This window comes from Physeter macrocephalus, chromosome 3 (assembly GCF_002837175.3).
Source record: "Physeter macrocephalus isolate SW-GA chromosome 3, ASM283717v5, whole genome shotgun sequence".
Classification (NCBI taxonomy): Eukaryota; Metazoa; Chordata; class Mammalia; order Artiodactyla; family Physeteridae; genus Physeter; species Physeter macrocephalus.
The window spans coordinates 7015776-7040319 of record NC_041216.1 but is presented as its reverse complement, the minus strand read 5'-3'; the positions used below and the strand labels follow the sequence as shown (position 1 = coordinate 7040319).

At 59.3% G+C, this 24544-nt stretch overlaps 2 protein-coding genes across 11 annotated transcripts in view; both read right to left on the bottom strand.

Moving 5' to 3' along the window:
* Window positions 1-640: 640 nt before the first annotated feature.
* Window positions 641-2268, bottom strand: EVA1B (eva-1 homolog B). The gene is made up of 3 exons (XM_024125686.2): window positions 2090-2268; window positions 1599-1696; window positions 641-1316 (listed from the first exon to the last, which is right to left on the bottom strand). The coding sequence occupies exons 2-3, from the start codon at window positions 1663-1665 to the stop codon at window positions 904-906; spliced, it is 480 nt and encodes a 159-aa protein (XP_023981454.1). The 5' UTR covers window positions 1666-1696; window positions 2090-2268; the 3' UTR covers window positions 641-903.
* Window positions 2269-9129: 6861 nt separating this feature from the next.
* Window positions 9130-24544, bottom strand: part of STK40 (serine/threonine kinase 40) — a 38521-nt gene continuing 23106 nt past the window's right edge. For 8 of the 10 annotated variants that reach the window (XM_007115126.4, XM_028486220.2, XM_007115125.3 and 5 more), the window contains 7 exons: window positions 23566-23793; window positions 22722-22774; window positions 17000-17115; window positions 14176-14320; window positions 13919-14038; window positions 13090-13174; window positions 11218-11666 (listed from right to left, as the gene is read on the bottom strand). In XM_007115126.4, coding sequence (XP_007115188.1) covers window positions 11448-11666; window positions 13090-13174; window positions 13919-14038; window positions 14176-14320; window positions 17000-17115; window positions 22722-22774; window positions 23566-23793 — 966 coding nt within the window. In that variant the 3' untranslated portion in view covers window positions 11218-11447. Of the gene's footprint in view, window positions 10863-11217; window positions 11667-13089; window positions 13175-13918; window positions 14039-14175; window positions 14321-16999; window positions 17116-22721; window positions 22775-23565; window positions 23880-24544 lie in introns of those variants that run through there. The other 2 variants (XR_008616677.1, XM_028486265.2) reach the window with 2 other exon arrangements.

Below are 24544 nucleotides of genomic sequence, written 5' to 3'. Positions count from 1 at the left end.
GGGGGAGGGTGTCTCCTTCGGACGCTAGTCCCCGCGCTGGAGAAATGGCCGGCAGGAGGGGCCCAGGAGGGGTCGGGCCTCTGCCCGGGGGCCGGATTCCAGAATCCAGCTGTGCGCCAGGGGAGGGGCTGGGCGGGCCGGCCCTCTAGCCCGGACCCCTCCCAGTTGCCTCCACTGTCCGCTCTGAGGGACTCACAGGAACGCAGTGACACACGAACTCCACAGCCCAGCTCAGGCACCCCTGGTTACATTGGGGCTAATTAATAGAGCCTTAGCGTCAAGGTTAGGGTTCCGAGGCCTTGTGTGCGCGCGCGCGCACGCGTGTGTGTGATTGCAATGATGCATAAACCTAGGGCATTTGTAGGGACAGGGGCAACGTGTACCCGGGCGTTTGCCGGTAAGGAATGCATTTGTAAGGAATGCGGTTGACTTTTGCGTGCGCGTCTGTGGTGAGGCGGTGGAGTGTGGGTGCAGGGGTGTGTGTTTTTGCCATGTGTGAACTGAACACAAGCATGTGTGCTGAGGCGTCGGGTGGGTGGAAGGAGGTGGTCAGCCTGGTAAAGGGATCTCAGCCCTGGGGCCCCCTGCATGGCAAGAGCTTGGGAGTCATTAGGGGGAAGGATAACAGAGGGAGACTGAGTCACTGAGAATGCAGCTTTCATTGGTCACGTCACCTCTTAACCGTCCCCCAGGGAGGGGATGGGGACCCTGCGTCCTGCCCTACCCCCAGGGCCTTCTGGCTGGACCGGGGAAGGGTGTCTCCCAGGGGTCGGGAATCCAGGCCCAAGAGCACCAGGGGAGCCGTGGGGGCGGGGCCTCCATAGCACCGTGGGTAGGGGGCAGTCCAAAGGTCCCGGGGCAGCTCGAAGCCCCTGTGCATATACAGTACGCTCTGGGGGCTGGTCAGTAATAGTGCATGCGGCCCAGGGTGCCCGTGCCCGTGGGGCTGGGCCCCAGCGTGCCGGTGCCCAGCAGGTCTGGCTGTCCAGTGCGCCAGATCTCCCGCAGGATCCGTTCTCGCTCCTCTAGCCGCTGCGCCCGCTCCAGCTCCTCCGCCGAAGTGAAGACGTTGACGCTCAGGGGCCCGTCGGGCTCCGCAGACACCTCGGGGCCCGGCCGAGTCACCGTGTCCTCATCGTCCTCGTCGTCGTCGTCCTCGGCCTCCAGGGTGCTGCTGCGGGGGTCCCGGCGCGGAGTGGGGCCGCGGGGCCGCGGGCGGGGTGCGCAGGAGATGCTGATGACTAGCAGGCACAGGGTGAGCAGCAGGCCAAAGCAGACACCCAGCACGAAGTAGAGGCCGAAGCTCTCGGGGTTAGCTGGGGGTCAGAGGGCAGAAGTCACGGAGGGGGCCTGGCGCGTGGGAGTCATCCCATCTCTAAAAGACTCCAGGTTCTAAGTTTTGGGGGTAAGGACAGTACCCTCTATTTGAGGGACCTTAGGTAGCCGCCATCGGGCAGTCGGGGGCGTGGGGGTCGGTTTGGGAGTAAGTGACTGGCTAAGGGTGGTTACAGTGGCAGGGGCGGGGAGGAGGGGAGGGAAGGGGTGGAGTGGGGCCTGAGGAGGCAGGGAGGGGTCCAGGTCCCGGGGGCTGCCCTCACCGCGGATGTGTGCGTAGGCCGCCAGGCTGTTGCTGAGCAACTCCATGTCCCTTCGGGGGGCATCCATGCTTCTCTGGGGGCGCAGCTCCCCTGTCAGCCTGCGAGGTCAGCAAGGTCAGACCCTTCTCCCCCTCTGGAGCCGACCCTGACCCCGCTTTCTCCTCGGGGCAGCTCTGCTCCCTGGAAGGCTCCACCCCGGAGAGAGCGGCTTCCTAACTTCGTTGCCGACCTGGGCCCTGGCTGGGGGACCCTTCCCCTGGGCGCGGACGCCCCAACACCTGAGGGTCGGGGGAGTGAGCCGCGGGAGGCTCCGTCCCCTGGTGGGTTCCCCAAACGAGGCCCGCTTTCGCCGTCCGGGAATCGGGATGGAGGAGAGAGACGCGGGCGCCTTCCTTACTCCCTGGGCGGGCTCCGGGAAGGGAAGCCGCCTCCCTCTCCCATCCCGCCCGCCCCGCGGGGACCCCCGGGCCCGGAGGCCCGGGCTCACTCACCGTCAGCGCCCCGCTTCCCCGCTGCCCGGCCCCGGCGCGTCCGGCGGCCGCAGACACCCGGGGCCCGGCCGCTCCCGCCCCGTCCGGTCCCGGTCACCTGCCCGCCCGGCTCGGAACCCAGGCCGCGGCAGCGCGGGCCGGACAAGGGCCGATGGACCAGCCGGCGGAAAGTTTCCTCCGAGGAAAGAGGAGGGACGGGGCGGGGCGGGGCGGGGGAGGCGGGGAGGAAAAGGGCCGGGAGAGGAAGGGGAGAGGAGGGCTACAGGGAGGAGGGGTGGGGTGGGGCCGAGGCCTGAGGGGCCGTCTGCTCCCCGACAGGAAACCGCTGGGGAGGCCGGTTGCAGGAACCCGCCCCCAGGCTGCTAATAACAACAATAATAATGAGGATGGAGTTCTCCCTAGGTGCCAGGCAGTGTTAAATCCTTTACAGTATTTTTTCATTTAATCCTAACAACCCTGTAACGTGGGGACCATTATCCCCACTTGACAGATGAGTCAACTGAGTCCAGAGGGATTGAATAACTTAACCCAGACGGTCAGGATTTGAATCCACTGTTCTCTGACCATGGGCTCTTAACCCCTTCCCTAAACCTTGCTCTTCCTCCCAGGAGGCCCCCCTCACCCGGGGAAGACTGGCCCTTTCCCTAGCTCAGATACCAACCCTCCCCCAGACCCTCAGCCACAATCCAGGGCCGGGGCTCTCATCCCCTCCTCCCAGGGCCCAGGCAGTGAGTGTGGCCAGCTGGCCCAGCTCTGGTCACGCAGGGTTAATGAATGTTGGACTCTGGCTTCAAGCCAGGCCCAGGCCAGCCTTGCAGAACCGAGCCCGGGGCCTCTGCTTGGCCCCTGTGCTCTTCTGCACCGGGGCAGAGGTGTGTTTGGCTCTGGGCTAAACCTGCTGGTGCACGTGCACGCATTTCCACGCAGGCTCAGGGCTTGTGCCTGCGGTGTGTGTGTGATCAGCATGCAGCCGGGTCTTCTTCCTGCCCAGACTCCCAGGCCCCCGCTTTTGGGCCCCCCTTCCTGGGCTGGGATGGTGTGAGGGGGAGGCCTTCTTGGCAGGAGCCTTAGGGAGGAGGAGGGAAGGAAGGGGGAGAGGAAATTGCAGACATAGCTGAAGGCACAGCCTGAGGCCTGTGGGCCAGTGACCCCCTTCTCTGTCCAGGCTGGAGACCCCCACTCCCAGTCCTGAGACTGGGTTCAAGCAGAGGGCAGATCTGGTTAGGGAAACGACTAGGATCACTCCCACGGGGAGGGGAAGGGACTCTTGATGTCTCTGTGACTGTTTAGTCTGCTTTGTGAGCATGTGTGGAGGTATTTCTGCCCATGTTCGTATATTTGTGTGTCTATTTTCGTGTTGTATCTTTTTGAGCATTTTTGTGGGGTGCGTATGTCTGTGTATAAATCTGTTCAGCCACTAGTCAACAAATGCTAACTGGTCTGCTTAGCACTTCCTGGTAATGGGGTTCAGCAGTAAACAGAACAGACACAAATCTTTGCCCTCTTGGAACTGACGCTAAGGCGGAGAGACAGTACGTGAAGAAGATGGTCTTGGGTGCTCCTAAGTGCTCAGAGGGTAATGGAGTGGGGAAGGGTGATGAAGAACACCTGGGGCAGCTCTCACAGGTGACACGGGGCAGAAACTTGAATCCAGAAGAGCGGGCAGCTGTGCCAGGATCTGGAGGAGAGTGTCAGGGCAGGAAAGAGGCCGAGGGCCCTGAGGTAGGAGCGCCCGGGGGCACCTCTCTCCCAGGGGCAGCGAGACACGGGGACGGGTGATGGGGTGATGGTGAAGGGGCCGGTGGGCCTGCGGAGGAGCTTGGATGTTATCGCAAGTGTGGTTGGGGCCCCTGGAGGGTTTCCATCAGGAGAGTGTCATGGTTCTGTGATGCACTTCGGAGAGGTCCCCCTGGGGGCTCAGGGTAGGAATGGGGCCGCAGAGGAAGAATGGAACCCGGAGGAACAGTGAGCAGGCTGGCAGCCATCCAGGCCAGCAGTGGCCGAGGGCTTGGACCAGGATGGCCGGTGGAGGAGGTGAGCCAGGCTGAGATTCTGAAGGGAGTGGCCGCAGGACTGCCTGGATTGCATGAGGGTGTGGGGGAAGCGGGAATGTAGGACAGCTGCTTGGCACTGGGCCTGGGCACCTGAGCAAAGCTCAGCTGGGGAGCAGGATTGAGCGATCCAAGTTTCATTTCAGGTGGTTAGATTTGAGAGGTCCCTAAGTATCTGGGTGGAGCCGTCAGACACGCAGGCGCAGTCCGGAGGGGTCCGGCCTTGGGAGTGTGTTTGCGAGTCCTCAGCCGAAGGTGGATTGAACACCTGGGGAGTGGCTGAGGTCGCCCAGGGGACAGGAGAGAAGAGAGTTCTGGATGCTGCACTGCAGGTCTCCTGCAGGAGGCGTCAGCCGGGAGAGACCGGGGAGGTGGGAGGAAGACCTGGCCAGGACTGCAAGGGGAAGCCGAGGCTGGAATCTGACCACTGGCTGTGGGTTTCCATGGATTGCACTGACATGTTGGATGCCTGCCCGTCCACGTACGTGGATATCAGCGTGTGCTGCGGCCGTGCGTGTATGACTGACCCCGAGTGTGAGGATGCTGTGCGTCGGTTTGTATGGCACATACCTGTGTCTCCGTGTGGGTCCACGTGCGTGCCTCTCTGAGTAGGGGCTCTAAGATATTGGATGTGTTTGTGTTAAGCTGTTTCCGCGCATCTGTGCTATGCAGATCTCTGGGTATCGCTACCTATGGACAAGGGTGTGTCTGTGTTTGGGTTGGCGTGTGACTCGTGTGTTTGGAGTGGGTCAGGTGTGACTCAAGCCTGGTGAAGCAGATGACTATGTTGGAGCAGGGTGGGGCTTGAGATGGTTGCTGATCCCTCAGAGAGAGCTACCCAGAGGGCTGCCTTCTCCAGGGGGAGGCACGTGGCCAAGCCAGGCCAGGTGGGAGAAGTGGCAGCCTTGCCCTGGAGGGTTCAAAGAAGCTGGGGGCTGCTCCTCGAGGCCCTGGGAGAGGGCCCGAAGCCTTTGGTCCATGTGGGCCATCCCCCCTCACCGCCCCGTCCCCATGCCCTCCTGGCCACCTGCCTATCTGCTTTTCTGTCTGCCTCTGCCCGCGCACCAGCCTGTCTGGAGGTCTGCCCAGCCACCTGCTTTCTGGTCATGCTGGCTGGGATCTCTCTGCATATATGTCACCTGCCTGCCTGGCTTGCGTCCCACCTGTCCACCTGCTGATTCCCTCCTTGTCTGTCGGCCTGTGGCTGACCTGCTGCCTGCCCACCTGCCCATTTGTTGGCTGCCTTTCTGTCTTCCTGTCTGCCTGTGAGACTAAAGATTTGTCACCTTGGGAGGTGCAGAGCGTTCCTAAGATGACATACAGGAAAGACAGGTATTAATGGGTGTTCAGAAGGCTGAGAGATCCAGAGCCTGTGGGAGGGCCCTCGGGAGGCCTGGCACATTCAGGGCTCAAGGCAAAGCCTCACTCTGCCCCCTTCCCCAGTGGCCCAGGTCGGGGCTGGCCCTGGCTGCTCTGCTCCTGACACTGGGGCCTCACCCCACCTGGAGGTCAGGGGCTGCCTAGGTCTTGGGTGGAGGAGGCAGGGGACTCACTCAAGGCCTCCTAAGACCTGCACAGTCCTCTGAATGCCCCCTCAGCACCTGGGACAGCTGCTGGGAAGAGGCACTGTGAAAGTCTGCAAAACGAGTAAATAACGGTCATGGATACCGAGTATCCTCTAGGTACCTGGCACTTTGCTAAACGCCGTGCTCGTCTCAACGCTTCAAATCCTCCCACTAACCCTGTGTAGTTTGTAGCCTGACTCCCATTTTACAGAGGAGGAGAGTGAGGCTCAGAGAGATCAAGTAGCCTGTGTGCAGTCACATGGATGTAAGTGGGAGGGCCTGGATTTGAATTCAGAGCCATGTTCCCTAACAGTCTTCCACTGGGCAGCTCTAGGCCATGGTTCTCCATCCTGTCAGACCCAAAGCTGCCTTTTCACGATATTTTCTTTCTTTCCTTTTTTTTTTTTTTTTTTTGGCTGTGCCGTGAGGCATGCAGGATCTTAGTTCCCTGACCAGGGATGGAACCTGTGCCCCCGGAAGTGGAAGCACAGAGTCCTAACCACTGGACCGCCAGGGAATTCCCTTCATGATATTTTCTTTTCTTTTTTTTTTTTTTTTTTTTTAAATTTATGTATGTATGTATGTATGTATGTATGTATGGCTGGCTGTGTCGGGTCTTTGTTTCTGTGCGAGGGCTTTCTCCAGTTGCGGCAAGTGGGGGCCATTCTTCATCGCGGTGCGCGGGCCTCTCACCGTCGCGGCCTCTCTTGTTGCGGAGCACAAGCTCCAGACGCGCAGGCTCAGTAGTTGTGGCTCACGGGCCTAGTTGCTCCGTGGCGTGTGGGATCTTCCCAGAGCAGGGCTCGAACCCACGTCTCCTGCATCGGCAGGCAGACTCTCAACCACTGCGCCACCAGGGAAGCCCCCATGATATTTTCTAATTGCTTCTTGTATGCTCCTGAAATGAAATTTATGGCTAATAGACCCACCTCTAATTAAAATTCATATATAATTAAATCGAATAATTATATAATTAAATTAATATAGATAATATAATTTTAAAATGTACATATCTTTTTGTCCTGTAATGTAAAAGAAATAAAGGGCAATGCTGTGTATTTGTGAAGTAATTAATTGCCAGGAAGGTGACAGCTACGAGTGCAGACCGATGCTGGGATATATGATGTCAGTGTCTGAAACTGTGAACTTCTTGGTAAAGTTCTGAACAGAACAAAGTACAAATTTCCTTCACTTTACACAGTAGTTGCCTTCCCAGAAAATTCAGTGTATATTACGTATACACAAGTCCTCTGTGTTTATGTATAAAATGGAGTTAGAGTCTTGGCTCTGGTATTTATAAACACGTTTTTCACTCATGTCGAGCAGGATGTAGAATCTGTCCTCCTTCTGGGGTTGTCTGGAGCCTTGGCCCCCGCCCCCCAAATGCCAGCAGCACCCCCTGACCTCTGTCATTGTGACGACCAGCCCCCAATTCCCCCCGCCCCCCGCCATGGACACACAGAAAATCCTCCCGCCCTCGTGGAGCTCATCATCTGAGTAGGGGAGACGGATATAATCGATAATCACACATACCTTGTAGTGTCAGGCTGTGATAAGCACAATGAAGGGAAATAAAGCAGGGGGAGGGGCTAGGGAAGACCCAGTGGACGTGGCCAGGGACAACCTCTCCGAGGAGGTGAGATTTTGAGCCGAGGGAAGTGAGCCATGCACATATCTGGGGGAAGAGCCTCCCAGAAAGAAAAGCTAATGCAGAGGCTTTGAGGTAGAAGCTGCTTGGCTCCTTTGGGGTCGGCAAGGAGGCTGCGTGGCTGGGGACAGTGAGGGAGGGGAGGGCTGGGAAGTCAGACGGGGCCTGGTGGAGAGTGCTTTCTAAGCCACACACAGGCCTCTGGATGATACCCTGTGTGTACAGAAGCCATTGGCGGGGGGGCGGGGGGTGTTAAGCAGGAGAGGGACAACATCGGACTTTTAAAAGGCTCGCTCTGGCTGACCTGTGGCCCCTGGGCTGCTGCAGGGGAAGAGTGGGAGCAGGGAGAAAAGGGGGCTCAGACGGGGTGGTCGCAGGAGCTGTGAGGAGTGGTCAGGTTTTGCCTGGCTGGCCAGCAGGCTCAACAGAGGGTTGGACATGGGGTACAAGAGGGAAAGAGGCAAGAAGTCAAGGCTAACCTGGCTTTGGAAGTTGCACAGCTCAGCCTCCGAGCCTCCGTCTCCTCACTTCCTTTCCCACGTGAGACAGCGCCACAGCTCCAGGCGGGCTTCCCTCTGAAGCTGTTCTGCCTGAGGACACTGGGGACCAGGCGGTAGCTAACACTGGTGGAAACATCTCGGTTCTTGTTTGACTCCTCAGGAACATAGGAGGCTGTTGATCACACCCGCCTTTCTGGTACTTTCCCCTTGCTTTTCTTCCAGGGCTCCCAAGAAAAACTGGTAAAGGGCAATCTAAGAAGTTTAGATCAATGAAGCAACAGTTCTGGCGTGACAGCTGCGTATCCAGCCAGTTCTAGGTGCTGAGGACACAATGAGCGAAACAAAGTCCCTGGCCGCATGCGACTTGCTGTCTTGGGTGTTGCTGAAGTTAAGCCCGACACGTAGGTGCCCAGGTGATACCTGTGTGCAGAACAGAGGCTGATCGGGTCGGGGGCACAAGAGGGAGGCCGAGATGGAGATGAGGCCCAGGGGGCGTGGCTGGTGGAGCAGAGTGTGGCCTGGGTGGGCTGCGAGTGGGGCAGCTTCTGGCGCTGCCTCCGGGACAGTGCCACAGGTAAGGTAACGGGCAACATTTGTACAGACTCGGGAGTGGCCAGGAAGATAGGGGCCACCTGGCTGCTGGGGTAGCTGTGGGAGCAGGGAGGGATGGGGGCCCCGGGGCCCACCCTGAAGGATTTGCAAAGAATCGGCCTTCCCACACCTTGGGGAGGCGCCACCCCCTCTTGCTGTGTGGACACCTGCCAGGGAAGGGGCTCCTCTGGCACGGATCTCTGCTTCTTTCGTGACCTGGTCCTGTGTGGGTTCCAGCACAAAAGTGGGTCTGCCTGTGCGCCGTGGTGTGCTGGGGACAGGGCCAGCCCACCTCTAGCTTCACTGCTCCAGTGCTCAATCTGCAAAGTCTAAATTTAGGCTAAGGAAGGAAGGAAAGCAGAAGGGAAGGAAGGAACCCCCCCTTGGTTTCCTATGGAGAGGAGGGTGGTTCAGGAAAAGGCCTGGCCTGGCGCTTCTTACCCCAGCTGCCCTGGATGGGCACGTGGGCACACAGGCAGTCTGTCTGGCTAGGGTTCCCCCATCCCAGATGGCTGTTTGGAGGGGAGAGAGGATCGATACCCTGATGGTGGCAGCTGCTCTGGGACGCCTCCTTCCTGCGCAGGTCTGCAGGTCTGGGCTGAGCCAAGCCAAGGGGGGAGTTCCCCCTTGGGCACTTGGCGGGAGGCTGGACCAACGGGGCTGGGAGACTGCTGGGAGGTTCTGGCCCCCTCCCCCATTCAAGACAGTGACGGCTGCCAGGGTGAGGGAGCGCCCGTCCAGGGCACCTGGTGGCAGAGCCAAGAGCTACAGGAATCCTGCGCTGCCTGGCTGGGTGGGAGATGGAGACGCGGCGAGGAGGGTAAGAGACGACACAGGCCACGCTGGCTCCAGATCAGGAAGTTTTATTGCTGACATGCAGGAAGAGTCCCCATGTAGTACAAAAATATGACTTTATACAAACTTTTTTGTGACTTTTCCCGTTTTGTTTTTTTACAATAGGACTTCTCTCAGCGTGTGATACCCGGTGAGGGCAGACCCAAACTCCTCTCATTTGCCTTGCCAGAAATTAATCAGACACATGGGCTGACCTTGGAAGGGACCAGTCTGTCTGACAGGCTTTGCAGACCTGGAGGATATTGCTTTGAAAAGGAGAAAGACCACCAGGCAAGCAGGCCCAGAGGGTCTGGGCAGGCTGCCGGACAAGGGGCTCGGGTGAGGCCCTCACAGGAGGACAGTCACAGGGCTGGGAGCCCTGGGCCGGACTGCGTTTCTACTCCTTTAGGAGACTTCTTTTTGAAATAAATATAGAAAAGAGGGCATCCCGCACCACGCCCCTGCCCCTCCCCACCCCAGCACGAGACCCTGGCTCTCAGCAGCTGGACGGCTGAGGCGGGCTGAGCCGGTGCTCAGGGGAGTAAGTGCTGGGCTCAGGCGGGCCCCCACGGACCCACTGAGGCAGAGGCACGAGGCGCCCACGTGCTGGGATGGGGGCGTGGGGAGGAAGGGGCGTGGGCGGCCCTGCTACTGCTGGCAAGAGGTGGCCCCATTTTTTCCAGATGGGGAAACTGAGGCACAAGGAGGTTTGGGACCTTGCCCAAGTCACTCACAGTGAGTCAGCTTTGGGGGAGGGGGCAGCTCACACCCTGGGAAACAAGGTCACACAGGCCTCTGTCACCTCCCCACTGGGGAGAAGGCAGGCAGGAAGGGCCCGAGGGCCCAGAGCTGCCTGGAGGGGAACGCTCAGCTGCTCTGAGGGGCCTGGGGAGGGTAGGCCAGGGGAAGGTCTTTGCTTGGCACTGGGCAGGGCCAAGTCCAGTGTGGGAGAGTGGGAAGGAGGGCATTCTGGTGAGAACAGCGTTTCTGGCAAGACAGGCATCCACTTCAAAATCTCGGCTCAAAAAGGGCAGCAGGGCTGTTCTCAAGCCAGGCTGGGCCCCCCAGTCCCTACGATTCTCCCCACGAGCCCTACAGCCCCCAGGAAGGACCCTGGCGCCCCTGGTGGTCTGCTGGGAGAGACACCGCCTCTATTACGAGGCAGGGGCGGGAGAGGAGATGCCCCCACGGTTCTCTGAACACACAGGAGTGAGGGGAGTGAGACGGCGTGCAAACAGGGCCGCCTGTTCACAGCTGGCCCAGAGCACCCCTCACCAGCCCCCCACCAGGCACCCTTCCCATCCATGTCGGCGTCACCTCGGTACCACGGTGAGGGGTGGAAGAGGAAACCAGGGCTGATGCGCGTGTACAGCACCTCAGAGAAGCTGAGATGGGAGAGAGAGAACCAAGTGTAGAAAGGCCTCCGCATCACCAGAAACAAGGAGGGACTGGTGGGCTGGAGGTGGAAGGGGACCGGCCAGAAGGGGCTTCTGAGCCTGGGGGCGAGGAGGGGGCCCATCGGGGGCTGTGGACTCCCTGCTGTCCAGCCAGGCTGGGGGCAGGGAGTGGCATGGGCCGAGCCACCTAGAGATGGGAGAGAAGTTGGTTTCAGTACAAAAATAAATACATTTGAATTCCGCTTAAGATGAGGTGACAGTTTTCCAAAGCTTGGACTGAGGGGCCTGGGGTCAGAAGGGGAGGGAGGAAAACAGACTGTGAGGGGCCTGGGAGGGCAGCGGGGAGCGGGCATTCATGTTGGGAGCCAGCAGCGAGCTGCACTTTCAGCTTATGTGGACTGTGGGGGGCAGCTGCCCCCGGGGGTCAGTGGGTGGGTCGGGCCCCTGGGCGGGCGGGCTCCCTCCTCCTCCCTCTCACTCAGTCCAGAGACAGCATGGTTAAAGAGACAGAGGTAGATTAAAACGTCGTGATTAAAAGCAGATTAGTTATCTAGGCTTCTCAGATTAAAAAACCAAACAATCAAGCAATCATTCCAAAAGGTAGCTTCGTGGTACCTCTGCTGACCCCATGTGTGACCTGGGCTGTCCCTGCCCCGTCCCCGGTGCGGCCCGGGAGAGAGTTCAGCACTACGGCGCCCAGCCGGGCAGCTGGGCTGTCGGCTGGGGGCCGGGAAGAGGTGGTGGGTGGTGCCGGTGCCCCTGCCCGAGGCTGCTATTTCCGCAGGTAGCGCTGCGCCAGGATGGCTGCGTCCAAGGGGTTCACGGGCTGCGCGTCGTGGCCCAGCCGTCGCACGGGCGGCACGCTGCCCAGCTGCCGCCTGGGCCCCCAGCTGCGGGCCTCGTGCACGGAGCTCTTCTCCTCGGCCAGCAGCAGCTGCTGCCGCATGTAGTTCTCAAACTCGTACTGGGAGCACTCCTCTGTCACCTTCGCCTGCGAGGCAGAGAGAGACCCACAGAGCCCGGCAGAGAGAGAGCGAGAGAGGCGGAAACCCAAGAGGGAAGAGCAGGGCAGCGTCAGCTGGCCCGCCTCAAGGGCCTCCCTCCCCAGGCACCACACCCTTGGGCACGATCTAGTGGCCCAGAGTGTGGGTCCCGGAAGCCCTCCAGCCAACCTTGCTGGCCACCCTGGGTGTCACTCAGACCTGTGATCTCCCGTAACTCACACCTGTGATCTCCCGTAACTCACTGACCTTGGAAGAGGTCACATTCCCTCAGAAGGCTTAGCGTCCCACCCGCCCCCCATGAAATGGGGCAGTAGTCTCCCCTCACAGAGGCTCTCGAGGGACCGGGGCAGGTCAAGTGTTAAGAGAGTGGCCTGGGGCTGGGGTGCCAGCACCTGGGCAACCCTGTTTCTCCGTCTTGCCCCAGGCTGAGCTCCCCGGACAGCCCAGGCACAGTCACAAACTGAAGCGCGCGGTCCCTGTGCTAATCATCAGAGGGGGAGAGCAGGGCTGTGGAATCAGACTTGGGTTCAAGGCTCAGCCACTACTTCCAAGCTGTGTGACTTTGGGAAAATTACTTTACCTCTCTGAACCTGTTTCCTCTTTAGTGAAATGAGATAAGAACACAGGACACATAGGCCTGTAGTGTGGACTGAATGAGGTGTACTGGAGGGGGCACTCACTACATGCTAGTGATGATTATTTTTAGCTGCTGAACAGCCCTGGGAGGGGGTGGGAGCTGGGGGGCAGGGCCTGGAACTCTCTCTTCGAGGGCCAAGAGGCTCTGCTGTAGTCCCAGCCTGGCTCTGTCCGGTCCTCCCTGCCCAGTGCTTGCTGTGGGACTCCAGGGTGGCCCAGAGAGGGAGGGTCCTTACAGTTTCCCTCCCAGGGCTCGGCCAAGCCCTGCCCTCCAGGACGCACCCTAACATCACCCGCTAGCTGCTGCCTTGAGCCCTGGTCTCCACCCTGACCCCGGGCCCAGCACTTTCTCCAGTGCAGGCAACAGGGGAGGAGAGAAAACTGGGAGAAAATGAATCATCTGAAAAACTAAAAGCAGGAAGGGCAAGAGAAAACCCTGTGAGTCAGAGGGGCAGACCAGTGTGACCGTTTAAAGGGCCGGCATTTGGCAGAGCCAGGGCCTGGGCAGGAAGAGGAAGCTGAGGGAGGGCCAGGCTGAGCTGCCGTGAGGCCTCCCCACCATGGGGCCTCCTCCTCGGCTGCCTCACAGCCCCTCTCTCAGGCCATGGAATTGCCAGCTGAGCCAGACCCAAGGCAGGCCCCAGGCAGCTCAGGCTGAGGACTTAGGTCTCTCTTTCCCAGCTCCAAGGGCTGGGGAGAGGCCAAGGAGGCCCTGGCTGGGAAAGGGGCCGAGGGGGCCCTGCAGCCCTGCCCAGCCTGCCCTCCCCAACTCACCTCCTGGGAGCTGTCTGCGTTGCTCATTTGGTCATCGATGTCAGGAACCACCTGCAAAGGTCCGCTCAGAGAGGACAGGGACTGCCTGCAGGGGAGGCAGGTAAGTCAGGCTGGCTCCAGGCAGCCCAGGCCCTGCTCCCCGAAAAGGCCAGGTCCCCACTGCTCTGAGACTTGGCTGGAATCAACAGACCTGGGATAGGTCCCAGCTCAGCCCCTTCCTGACACGATTGCCTCTGCTTCGCTGAGCCTCAGTTCTCTCTCTCTCTCTCTCTCTCTCTCTCTCTCTCTATATATATATATATATATATACACACATATATATCTTGGCCACGAGGCCTGTGGGCTCTTAGTTCCCTGATGAGATTGCCTCTGCTTCGCTGAGCCTCAGTTCTCTCTCTCTCTCTCTCTCTCTCTCTCTATATATATATATATATATATACACACATATATATCTTGGCCACGAGGCCTGTGGGCTCTTAGTTCCCTGATGAGGGATTGAACCCAGGCCCTCGGTAGTGAAAGCGCAGAGTCCTAACCACTGGACTGCCTGGGAATTCCCCCACCCAATAAATGGGGGACAATTTCCACCTCGCAGGCTGTGGTGAGAACTCAAGTGAGATAACACCCATCCCACAGTTGGCATGGACTGGCACGCAGGAGATGCTCAACCCGGAGTTCTGCCTGCACCCTCCCAACCCTGCCCATCAGGAGAATCTGGAGATCTGACTCTGCCTGGAGGAGAAACGGGCCCAACCTCAGGCTACTTTTCTGGGGAGGCAGGACAGTGCCTACAGGTGGGCAGAACCCAGCCTTGCCCCTGCCCACTCACCACGACGCAATGATGGCACTGAGGGCCTCCAGGACGTCGGCAGCAGCCAGGCGCTGCTGGGGGTCGAGGACCAGCAGTTTCCGGATGAGACACACGGTGTTCTCAGAAACCCGCCCGTCCCTGATGCAGGAGAGAGAGAGGGAGAGGCTCAGGCGGGGTGGGCTGGCTCTGGGTCTTGGACCCAGGACTCTAAGACTCACTGTGTTGTTTCCAGCCTTCAAGGCTGAAGGGCTGGACTCCAGGGAGGGAGGACTCACTCGGGGATGGTGTACTCGGCGGCCTTGATCTTGCGGAAGAGCTCCTGCGGGATGCTGTCGTAGAAGGGGAACTGGCCGTAGAGCATGGTGAAGAGCACCACGCCCAGGGCCCACATGTCGCTCGGCTTGCCCCGGTACGGCCGGCCTGCAGGGCACATGGACACACGCACACTCAGCCCACGGCTGGTGAAGAACGGCCCTGGCACTCCCTCGGCTTACTGGCTTCGCGCCTGAAGTCCTACCCACAGGACCCCTCCGCCTTGGCACCCTCACTTCCAGTCTCCCGCCCGCCCCATGCTTCCTCCCAGAGCAAGCCGCACGGGCCCAGTCCTTGAGCTTCTTCCTCCTCCGCTCCTCAGGCTGGTTCCCGCTCGTGCTCTGGAGACCCGGCTCCACAGGGGGATGCCCCGCCTTGGCGTGACCCCTGAGGGGAAGGGGTCACACCTGGTCTTGTGCAGCCCACCCTCCTGGGCACATTTCACGCCTCCTCCTCACAGCCCCAGACCTGCTCTACTGACTGCGAGCTCTCGGGCGCTGGTCCGGCCTCTGCAGCAGACAAGCTCTCCCAGGAGCTCTAACCGTCAGGCGACTTTTCCCTGAGCTTTGACTTTTGAGGGAACAGTGAACTTCAAGCTTTCCTTTTGGTAATGACAATGCCAGCTATGGTTTATTGAGCCAGACACTGGGTTATGGCCTTAATTAATCCCACAGGGACCTAATGAAGTAGGGGCTATTATCATCCTGATTTCATAGATGAGAAAATAGAGGCCCAGAGAGGTCAGTACCTTTCCCAAGGTCACACAGGTATTAACCAGACAATGAACTGTGAGGGCAAGGCCATGACTGCCATTTCACAGCTTCATGCCCGGCGCTGAGGTCTGTGCTTGGCAGACAGAGTCATGAAAGGCAGACCTGGGATCAAAACCCGCTTGAGTCACCCCACTTCATCCTCTTAACAATGTCGGGAGGCAGGACTGTTTTCAGCTTTTAACCCACAAGGAGACGGAGGCTCAGAGAGTGGGGGTTGAGGGCCAAAGTCACACAGCTGGGTATGAGCAAGGCCAGTCCCAGAGCCCGGGTCTCTGGTCTCCCAGTCCAGGTCTCTTTCTGATGCAGGGGGTTCCTCTGTTTCATCCTTCAAGACTGGCATGAGTCTGGAAGAGCCAGAGAGAGAGGCCGAGGGCAGCAGGTGGGAGTGACTGCACGTGGAGGCCACCCCAGCCTGGCACCGCTGAGGAGGCCTAACCAGAGGCAGCCCATCCACCCCCAGGCCTGCATACAGTCACAGACCGCACCTCCGACACAGCCCTGGCTCTGTCAACTACAGGGATGCTTTCGGGACTCTCAGGGAGGGTACCCAGGCTGGGCTGGGCTGGTGGGGGAGGGGTGCTCAGGGAGTTGGGATGCACCCCTGGCACCCAGATCCTTCTAGCAGAGGCCACACGGACTCCACCCCAAATCCCCAGGCCTGGAGAATGGCACCGCTGCCCTCTGCAGAGGTAGCCCTGGGAGAGGCCTGATGCTCCAGCAGAACCCTCAGCTGGGAGAAGGCCTCCAAGGAGATCGCAAACACCCGAGGCAAGTTAGAGCAGCCTGCTCCACAGGAAGACACGTGACAACTCGGGAAGAGGCTGCTTCTGCCACTGTGAGGAGGGAGGCACGTGTGTGAGTGCTGGGGAAAACGGGCCCTGTAGACAACCCTGAAACCTTCGCATCGCAGGGATGGGAGCGGATGTGAGTCCTTGGTCCCCGGAGGGATCAGGACAGAGAGAGGGACCCCAATGTGGCAAAGGACAAGCAAGAAAGGAAAGAAAGCCTACGATGAAACAGAAGCGTGGGCTTGGGCAGGAGGCAGCCCTGGGATCGAGCCTCAGTTTTCTGGTTTACTATTAGCTGTGACTTTGAACAAGAGGTCTGATCTCTCTGAGCCTCAATTTTCCCATCTGTAAAAATTTTACCTCACAGGGTAGCTGTGTGGTTTTATACAGATGATGCCTGTCATGTGCTCAGTACAGCACCCAGCACTAACAGTTTATCAGAAGGTGATAGCTACATAATTGACTTATTTTGTGTATTACCTGTCTCAGCCCCACTAGAAAGTCAGCTCACCATCCATGGAGGCAGGATGTTTGTCTGACCGTTCACTGCTGTATTCAAAGTGTCTAGAACAGAGCCTCGTACGTGGCAGGCCCTCGGTAAATACCAGCAGAATGAATGAATGAATGAATGAATGAATGAATGAATGAACGAACAAAGGGAGTGCTATCTTTGAAATGCAAGTCTCATCACGGTAGCCTCAGTGAAGACCTCTTCAGCGGCGTCCTCTCGAACTTGAATTAAAGGATGGCGCTTCTCAACAGGGCCTTTATTAGGCCTTGCGCGGCTGGACCCCCATCCACCTCTCTGGCCTCCCCCTGAACTTTCTGAGCGGCAGCCTCAGGGGCCTTCTGTGGTTCCTCAACTATGTGGCGCCACCTTCGCCCAGTCACACCCCCCGTGGGCTCCTATTTATTCTCACAACCTCAGCTCGAACGCCACTTCCCTGGGGAGGGTCTTCAAGCGCCCATTCTTCATACTCACAAAAATCACGTTTCTTTCCTTCCAAGCACTAATCTCAGAGAGTAACTAGTGTCATGATTACCATCTTCTTCCTCCATGGGACCCCAAATTTTGTACCTGGAGGGACAGTACTGGTTTGGGCCACCACTGAAGCCCCAGCACCTAGCCCGGGGCACACCCATAGATAGTTTGTTGACTGAATGAACGGCTGCAGAGCCTGGCTGTGTGAGGCCCCAGGGCCTGCTGCCTGGCACCCTGCACATACCGCTGAGCACGTCTGGACTGATGTAGGCGGGGCTCCCCCTCTGGTCCTTCAGCAGGTCCCCCTCGCTCACGAGATGCTTCCCGAGGCAGAAGTTGGTGATGGTTATCCGATGAGTCCTGGGGGTGGGAGGCAGAGAGTGAACAAACCTCGGTGTCTGTACCCCAGGCGCCCCAGCTGTCCCCACCTCTAGTCCAAGGAGCAGAGGAATCACACCCACGTCCTTTTCTTCTCCATCGGCCCTCCCGGCCTCCCCATAGCTGCGTGGGGAGTGCCACTGGGGGTGCTGACACAGGCCAGTCACCCTTGGTTGCCACCTGCTGAGCCGTCCCCACAGGGATCTGAGTCACTCTGACCAGGGGAGCTTCAGGGTGCTCCCCTGAACCTGCGCCCTGGCTGAGTCTTGGGGCTACAGCTTAGGGCTTGGAAGAACTGCAGAGATTTCCTCAATCTCCACACACATAGTCTCTATCAGTAGACTGGGAGGAACTGGAGACCTCGTCTGGTTCCCTCATTTACACAGGAGGAAGAGGAAGTCCAGCAGAGCCTCGAGGGCCTCCCTCAGTCCCCCAGTGCTGACCCCTTTGGCCATCACTTTTATTATTATCGCAGCAGCACCAACAGTACCAAAAACTAATGCTGGGTCTTCCCTGGTGGCGCAGTGGTTAAGAATCTCTGTCTGCCAATGCAGGGGACACGGGTTCGAGCCCTGGTCTGGGAGGATCCCACATGCTGCGGAGCAACTAAGCCCGTGCGCCACCACTACTGAGCTGCGCTCTAGAGCCCGTGAACCACAACTACGGAGCCCGCGCACAGCTACTGAGCTTGCGCTCTAGAGCCCGCGAGCCACCACTACTGAAGCCCGTGTGCTTAGAGCCCGTGCTCCGTACCCAGAGAAGCCACCGCAATGAGAAGCCCGCGCACCGCAGCGAAGGGTAGCCCCCGCTCGCCGCAACTAGAGAAAGCCCACGTGCAGCAACGAAGACCCAACGCAGCCAAAAATATAAATAAAATAAAAATAAATTTAAAGGAAAAGGGAAGAAAGTTTAAAAAAAAAACCCCAAAAACCTAATGCTTAGTAAGTGCGGACCCTGGCTGAAGCGCCCGACGGGGACTGTTTTCATTCACCCCTCACAACAGCCTTCCAGGGAGACTTTCTCACCGCCCACTTCACAGGTGATGCAATCAGGACACAGAGAAGTGGAGAGACTTGCCCAGGGTCACACAGCTAGTGAGGAGTGGAGCAGGATGCAACCCAGGTCTGTCTGACCTCGGACTCTGCACTCTGAGTGACACCAGTGGGGTGCCCACTGGGTCCCGGGACAATGCCCAGCACCTGGCTTTCCCTTCCGTTCCATCCAAGCTGACTCACCCCTTGTGTTGTACAGCAGACTCTGCACTGGCTAGAAAACCACAGATCCCCCATCTGAGAGAGCCGTGGTGAGAGCAGCTTTGGGCTCCGGTCCTTTCTAGGAGGCTCGCAACGAGAACAAAAACCGGCCCAGAGAGGACGCCGTACGCCACCCCTGGGGACGTGGGGTGAGGGTGCAGAGCTTCCTCGGCCTGTGTCGGGGGGCACAGGGAGGAAGGGCCCCTCTGCCGTGTCAGCCGGCTGGCTGGGCGGAGAAGCCTGGGAGGACGGCAGGAAGGGAAGCCCCAACAGGGGCCTCGGGCGGCCTCTCCGTAGAAGAGCCTCCAGGGGGAGAAGAGGTTGGCTCAGAGGCACAGGTGTGTGCGGCTGCACTCACGAGGCTCCGAGAGCGCTTCAGCTTTCTTGGGGAATTCTGCGGGCAAGGGCTTGGTGCAAAACAAAGGCCAGTCTGTCCCCGGCGTTCCAAATGGAAACGCTGGCCCTCGCCCTCCGTACAGGCCTGCCCTGGCAGATGCCACGGAAACCTGCCTGGTGGCCCCCAGGGCAGTTAGAGTCTGAGAGGGCAGGCGAAGGGTCTCGGGCAAGGATCACGTCAAGAAGTGGGCTGCTCCCGCTCAGAACCGCCCATGTCACTGAATACGGCCTGCTCAGGCCTCTTGTCCACGAGGGCCCCACAGAGCAGACGCACTGCGTTTTCTCGCCTGGTCAGAGCTGGCCACGGCAGCTGGCGGCCTGAGACGCTGGGAGGAGGACCGCTCAGGGGAGAGTCTGGTGGGCTTGGGAGTCAGATCCCCGGGTTCTAGTCCTGGCTCTGCCACTTCCTGGCTGTGTGATCTTGGTCATGTTATTTAATCTCTGTTAAACCTCAATCTCCTCATCTGTAAAACAGGGAAAACATTAGCACCTAACTCCCAGGGCTGTGTTAGGACTTAACAAGATAAGAAGATAATCCCAGGGAAAGCACTGAATCCAGGGCCTGGCAAATAGTGACTGATTACTAAGGGCCAGCTCGGATTATATCTCATCCTCAGACGGTGGGCACAGCTGGTGGAGGTTACCAGTGGAGACCCCAGGGGAGACAGCGTGCCGAGGTCGCGGGTTAGAGGAGCCACACTGTGACGACAGGCCCTGGAGCACACGTGCCCGCGCGCTGGCCTTCCACTCCACTCTGCCGGCAGGATCTGCCAGCCCTCTGCCCGTGGGGCTCGAGAAAAGCTCGGCCGAGACTCTGCAGGGTGGGCGGCAGGACCGGGTTGGAGCCTCTCCCACAGGAAACCGCACAGTCAGCTCCCAGCCCTCCCGAAGCCTGGCGATGCGCCCTGCCCGCCACCATTGCCCCAGTCGGCGCGGCGCACAGATCCCTGGGAGTCCAGACCTCCCAGGCTGGTCCTGGCAGGAGGGGCAAGGGCAGCAGGGGTGCAAGGAGAGAGCTCCGCGTCAGGAGGGCCCGCTCAGTGAGTCACTCTTCAGCTATGGCCCTCTGGGCTACCACAGTGTGTCTGCTTTTCTAGGAACTGGGCATGCAACGTGCCCACGCGGAAAGAAAGGAGGACGGAGAAAGAACCCACAGCCAACCTCAGAAGGGGATTTCAGATGGCAACCCTTGCCCTTTATCCACAGCAGGGGAAGTTGCTGTAGCAGCTGCCTTGCAAACCCTTCTCCCTGTTTCCCTCCCTGGGAGCGCTCTGTCCTGCTGGGAGCCTCCAGCTCGTCTGCTGCCTCTCCAGCTGGACTTAGGGCCTGGCCTGATGGGCAGGGAGGGGCTGGAGCTCCTCCAGGTCCACCCTTGACTTCGCAAGGATGAAAGCGAGACCCCGAGAGGGGAGGGGTGCGTGCATGGACACACGGGAGCAGGCACTGGGCGGCCAGCGTGGGTCCCTGGCAGCACACCCGGCGCCTTCCTGGCACCCGTGCCTCAAGTGAGAGGGGGGCCAGAACCTCTGTCTGCCCAAGACAGACAGGGGATTATAGGCTTAAAGGATGTGCAGCCAAGACCCAGGGTCTGAATGAGGTGTGGGTGCTCTGTAATCCCGGGGAAACACACCCACGCGTGCACATGCACACACACAGACACAGACACACACACACATGGACACTCACGGAAGAGCTGCTATAGCTACACTGGCGTTACTCAAGAGAGGTGTAACCTTCCGACTATATTCCCAGAACCTAGGGGGGCCTGGAGAAGAGGGAGCCAGAAGCTAAGCCACCACAGAGACAAAGAGGCCTGGGGTGCTGGCCTGGTTAGCAGTGCGGGAGCCCCTGATGGCGCATGCCCGTAAGCACCCTCGGGATGCTCACTCAGAGCCAGTGAGTGGCTGCGTGGAAGCCTGGGAGACCATAGGCTCTGCAGCCAGACGGACTTTGTGCACAGCGAACCTGCAGCCCAGAGTGGGATGGTGACTGGCCCAACATCCCATGGAAGGCCAGGACCCGAGTCTCCCGACATGCAGACAATACGCTCTCAGGGCCAGGATGGTCTGCACTTTCCGACACCTCCTCTCCTTGTGCAGTTCAGAGCTGGGGCCGGGGCGCCTTGGGACCTGGCCACTCACCACACAGCAGGCCTCATCTCCAGAGGGAGCGAGCATACAGGCCCTGCAGGCCCGGCTGGCTAGCACAGGGTGCGCTTATGAGGGGCAGTCTCTGCAGGAAGGCATAATCATCTCTGCTTTCACAGATGAGGACACGGAAGCTCAGAGGAGTGCTGGGTACCACAGCAGCTTCTCAACACATGAATGGCTTAATCAACAGGGGAATATACGGTCTCAAGGGTAATTAAGAGGCAGTGCTGTGCTGTGAGCCAGGTCTGACCCCCAGGGCCCACTCTTCCCTGGCTTTCCTAACTCTCTCTCGGCTGGTCAAGGGTTCAAGCAGCCCTGGAACTCCTGTTTCCTTCCCTCCTCCCCGTGCAGCACGACAGGACCAGGTTTTAACCCCTTCACTTTTCTCAAGCAGGCAAATCTTTACTCATCCTTCACGAACTGACTGAGATGGCCAGAGTCTCTGCCCGCTCTGTCCTCTGCACATTGGCCCTCATACGGTGACAGCTGCCCTCCGGCCGCCCCCAGCAGGCAAGCTCTGGGAGACTGTCTGCAGCACCGCTGCCGGGTGGGGCTGGGGACGTGCCGAGCGCGGAGGGGCAGCAGCATCCTCCCAGTGGCATCTCGGGCCGGCACTGCAGGGTCGGGTGCCCCATGCCCCTCCCCAGAGCTCCTTTTCCTGTGACCAGTGTGGCTTGGGCCACTTCACAGGGATAGTGGGCCCAGGCCCCTCCAGGGCGGGCAACCACGTTATGGAACAAATCCCCCACCACACCACTTCTGCCATGAGGTGTGTGCTGCCTGCCATTTGCAAGCCCGCCGACCCACTTTAACACTGGGAGGTGAGAGAGAGGTGAGGGTGAGAGGCTCAGGGAGAGCGGGCGAGGGAGGTGTGCCCTTCCCGGCCCTGCATTTCTCGGATCTTGGTGACACACAGGGTGGGCTCTCCTCCCATCGGTCCTGGGACCCTGCATGGTTGGTGTCCCTCTACCATTGCCCCAGATCACTCAGAAGGGGCCCAGACCCTCTGCCTGAGTGGGGTGACAGCCTGAGGCAGGAGCCTCCTGTGATCTCCCTCTGCCACAGGCTCACCGAGGATGCTGGCGTGAGCCGCCCCGATCCCCTCCAATATCGAGGTGCTCTCTCCCTGCTGCTGGGAATGTCAGCTTCTGACCACTCACAGCTGTGTCCTTTTCCAGGAAGTCCTCTCAGCCAAAGGAAGCTGCCTTGCCCAAAGCTATGCCCCCGGGAGCAGCCTGCATTCAGTGGCTGGTCACAGTCGGGATACAGGGCCATGCGCCCCCGGACTTGATGTGGGGCATCTGAAGGGCCACCTGGCTTTCCAGGCTGAGGCCCCGTCGTGACTGCCCAGAGTTTAGCTTCTCCCTCAGCCCAATCCTGCCCCCCTTCTCCCTGAAAGCGCGCCTCAGTAAACTTCCTGCACGTACATCTCAGAGTCCGTTTCCTGGGAACCTGACCCACGACAAAGCCTTGTTTTGCTCATCTGTCATTCTGTCACCTATTGGTCTATTTTTTCTAGTCATTTACTGTGCACCCACTGGGCATGACAAGTGAATGGACCAGGGGGACTGCTGAGATCCTTCCCAGATCTCCCTTTCTGTGGCATTTAAGGCTCCCCTTCTTAGCAAGCACCATATTCCCATGTGGCAAAAGACAGAAGCAAGCATCCCATCCCCTGGCCCCATGAGTCAGAATCCCCATGGGGACGCTGCAGGGCTCTGGGTAGTTGCAGCACGTAGCCTGTCCCAACCCCGAGGTTACATCACGAAAGAAGAAAAGCGAAGCTTACCTCTTATTGAGCACCATGTTCCCAAGCTTCAGGTCTCTGTGCACAATGTTTTTCTGGAAAACAACAGGCACATGGTCTGCACTGTGAAGATGAGAGCCAGGGTCGGGCCCAGCCTGTAAGAGGTGGGCTCTCCAGGTGTTGGGGAAGACATGCCTCTTTAGGCTTGGGCCTTGACTTGCAAGCCACAGACAGATCCGGACCACTTAGGGCCTCGTTAACCACGCGGACGAACTGGGCAACGTGCGAACCCAGGCAGTCTCTGCCCCACACAGGGTGTTTACCCCAGTTCTTTCTCCCCTTAGGGCAGCAGCCAACGGAGAAAACCACTCCTCTCTCTGCCTCTACCAAACATCCCACCAAAAAACCAAGAACCAAAAAAGCAACCAAAAAATCCCAAGCACCTGCCTAGATCTAGGGTCAGAGATGAATTCTCACGGTTCTGATGACCAAGTACTGCAGGCTCGGCCTGCAGAAGCTATGTGTCTGGAGGAAGCCCAGGCTCTCCTAACCTGTGCCTCGGGGTCCCCGACACCCCCAGCCCTAGGTAAAGCTCAGAGACAGGCTGTGGCCGCACCCAGTGGGTATCTCCCACTTAGCCTCTCGACTGCTGGGGCATTTCTGCGCGGGGCTCTGCTAGGCTGCCTGCACCTCCCCAGGGCCGTGGGCTGAGGCCTGCAGCACCGTGTCCTCAGGTGTGCGTGTCATCCGACCACTCTCCTTCTGGATGTTCCCAGCTGCAAAGCACACCTGGGTGAGGGTGGGACAGAGCTGCTTCCGCTGAGTAGCAGCAAGAAGGGCGGCCTTCCATGGAGAGAAGGTGGGAGCCGCAGGGGCGGAGCCTCACCTGGTGCAGGGCCTCCACCACGCGCACCACGTCGTAGAAGATGACCACGGTCTCCCGCTCGCTGAGCCTCTTCTCCTTGATGACGTAGTGCTGCAGGTTGATCAGGTCGGCGGTCTTGTCGCTGAAGTCGTGTGCGCAGAGGCAGTCGAGGACGAGGCAGATGCGCTTCTTCATTTTCTTAACCATTCGGCTGGTTTCTGCGTCCTCAACAATTTCACAGGTGCGGTCCTGGGAGGAAGGGGGCAGACCAGGGCTTGGCTGGGGGCCCGCCAGGGCCAGGGGCTTGGGGCTCTCTTCTGGAGCCTGGAACAAGCCTGCATGTGTGAGAGTGGCGGAGGCCTGAGATCTGGGCAGCATGGCCCATGGGCCGCTCAGCACTGCCCTGCTTCCCCCGTGCCAGGCCCAGCCAGCGGCTCAGGTTGAAGCAGCTCAGGTTCAGACTTCATGCTTTGATCCTACTGCAAAGCGTTTGGATCAGGGCTGGGCACTGAAAGCCAAAGGGCCCTCTGAGCCCAGTGTGCAGACAGCACACTCAGGGCTCCAGGGCTTCCTCCCCTCCTGGCACTCCCAGGGATTCCGGCAATGACCGATGTAAACTTCCTTCCAGTGTCCAGGATGGGGGAAGAAGCTAAGTGGTGTGCGTGTCCAAGACAACTGCTGTCACGTGGACGCAGGACTTCTGGGCAGCTGTGTAATGGTGGTTAAGGGTATGGCTCTGGCCCCTGACGGCTGAGTTCAGGCCCTGGCTCCGCCTTGTCCTAGCTGTGGGACCTGGGGCGGCTCCCCTAAGCTCTCCAACCCGGGTACCTCGTGTGTGAAAGGGAGCCAGCAACCCCTGCCTCACAGGTTGCTGAGAGAAAAGACAACCATGCCAAGTGCTTAGTAAGCACCTGGACTCGGTATCGGTAAGCCAGGGCTCGGTAAGCGGGCACCACTACCAACCCCAAGGTTGGTAGTTCTGGACCCATTTTCCTTGCTG

Bases quoted from the DNA above. Each gene is read 5' to 3' on its own strand.
- EVA1B (XM_024125686.2), bottom strand. From the start codon at position 1,665: ATGGATGCCCCCCGAAGGGACATGGAGTTGCTCAGCAACAGCCTGGCG. The intron at 1,317-1,598 runs GTGAGGGCAGCC...TCTGACCCCCAG, and splicing joins GGCCTACGCACACATCCGCG to CTAACCCCGAGAGCTTCGGC.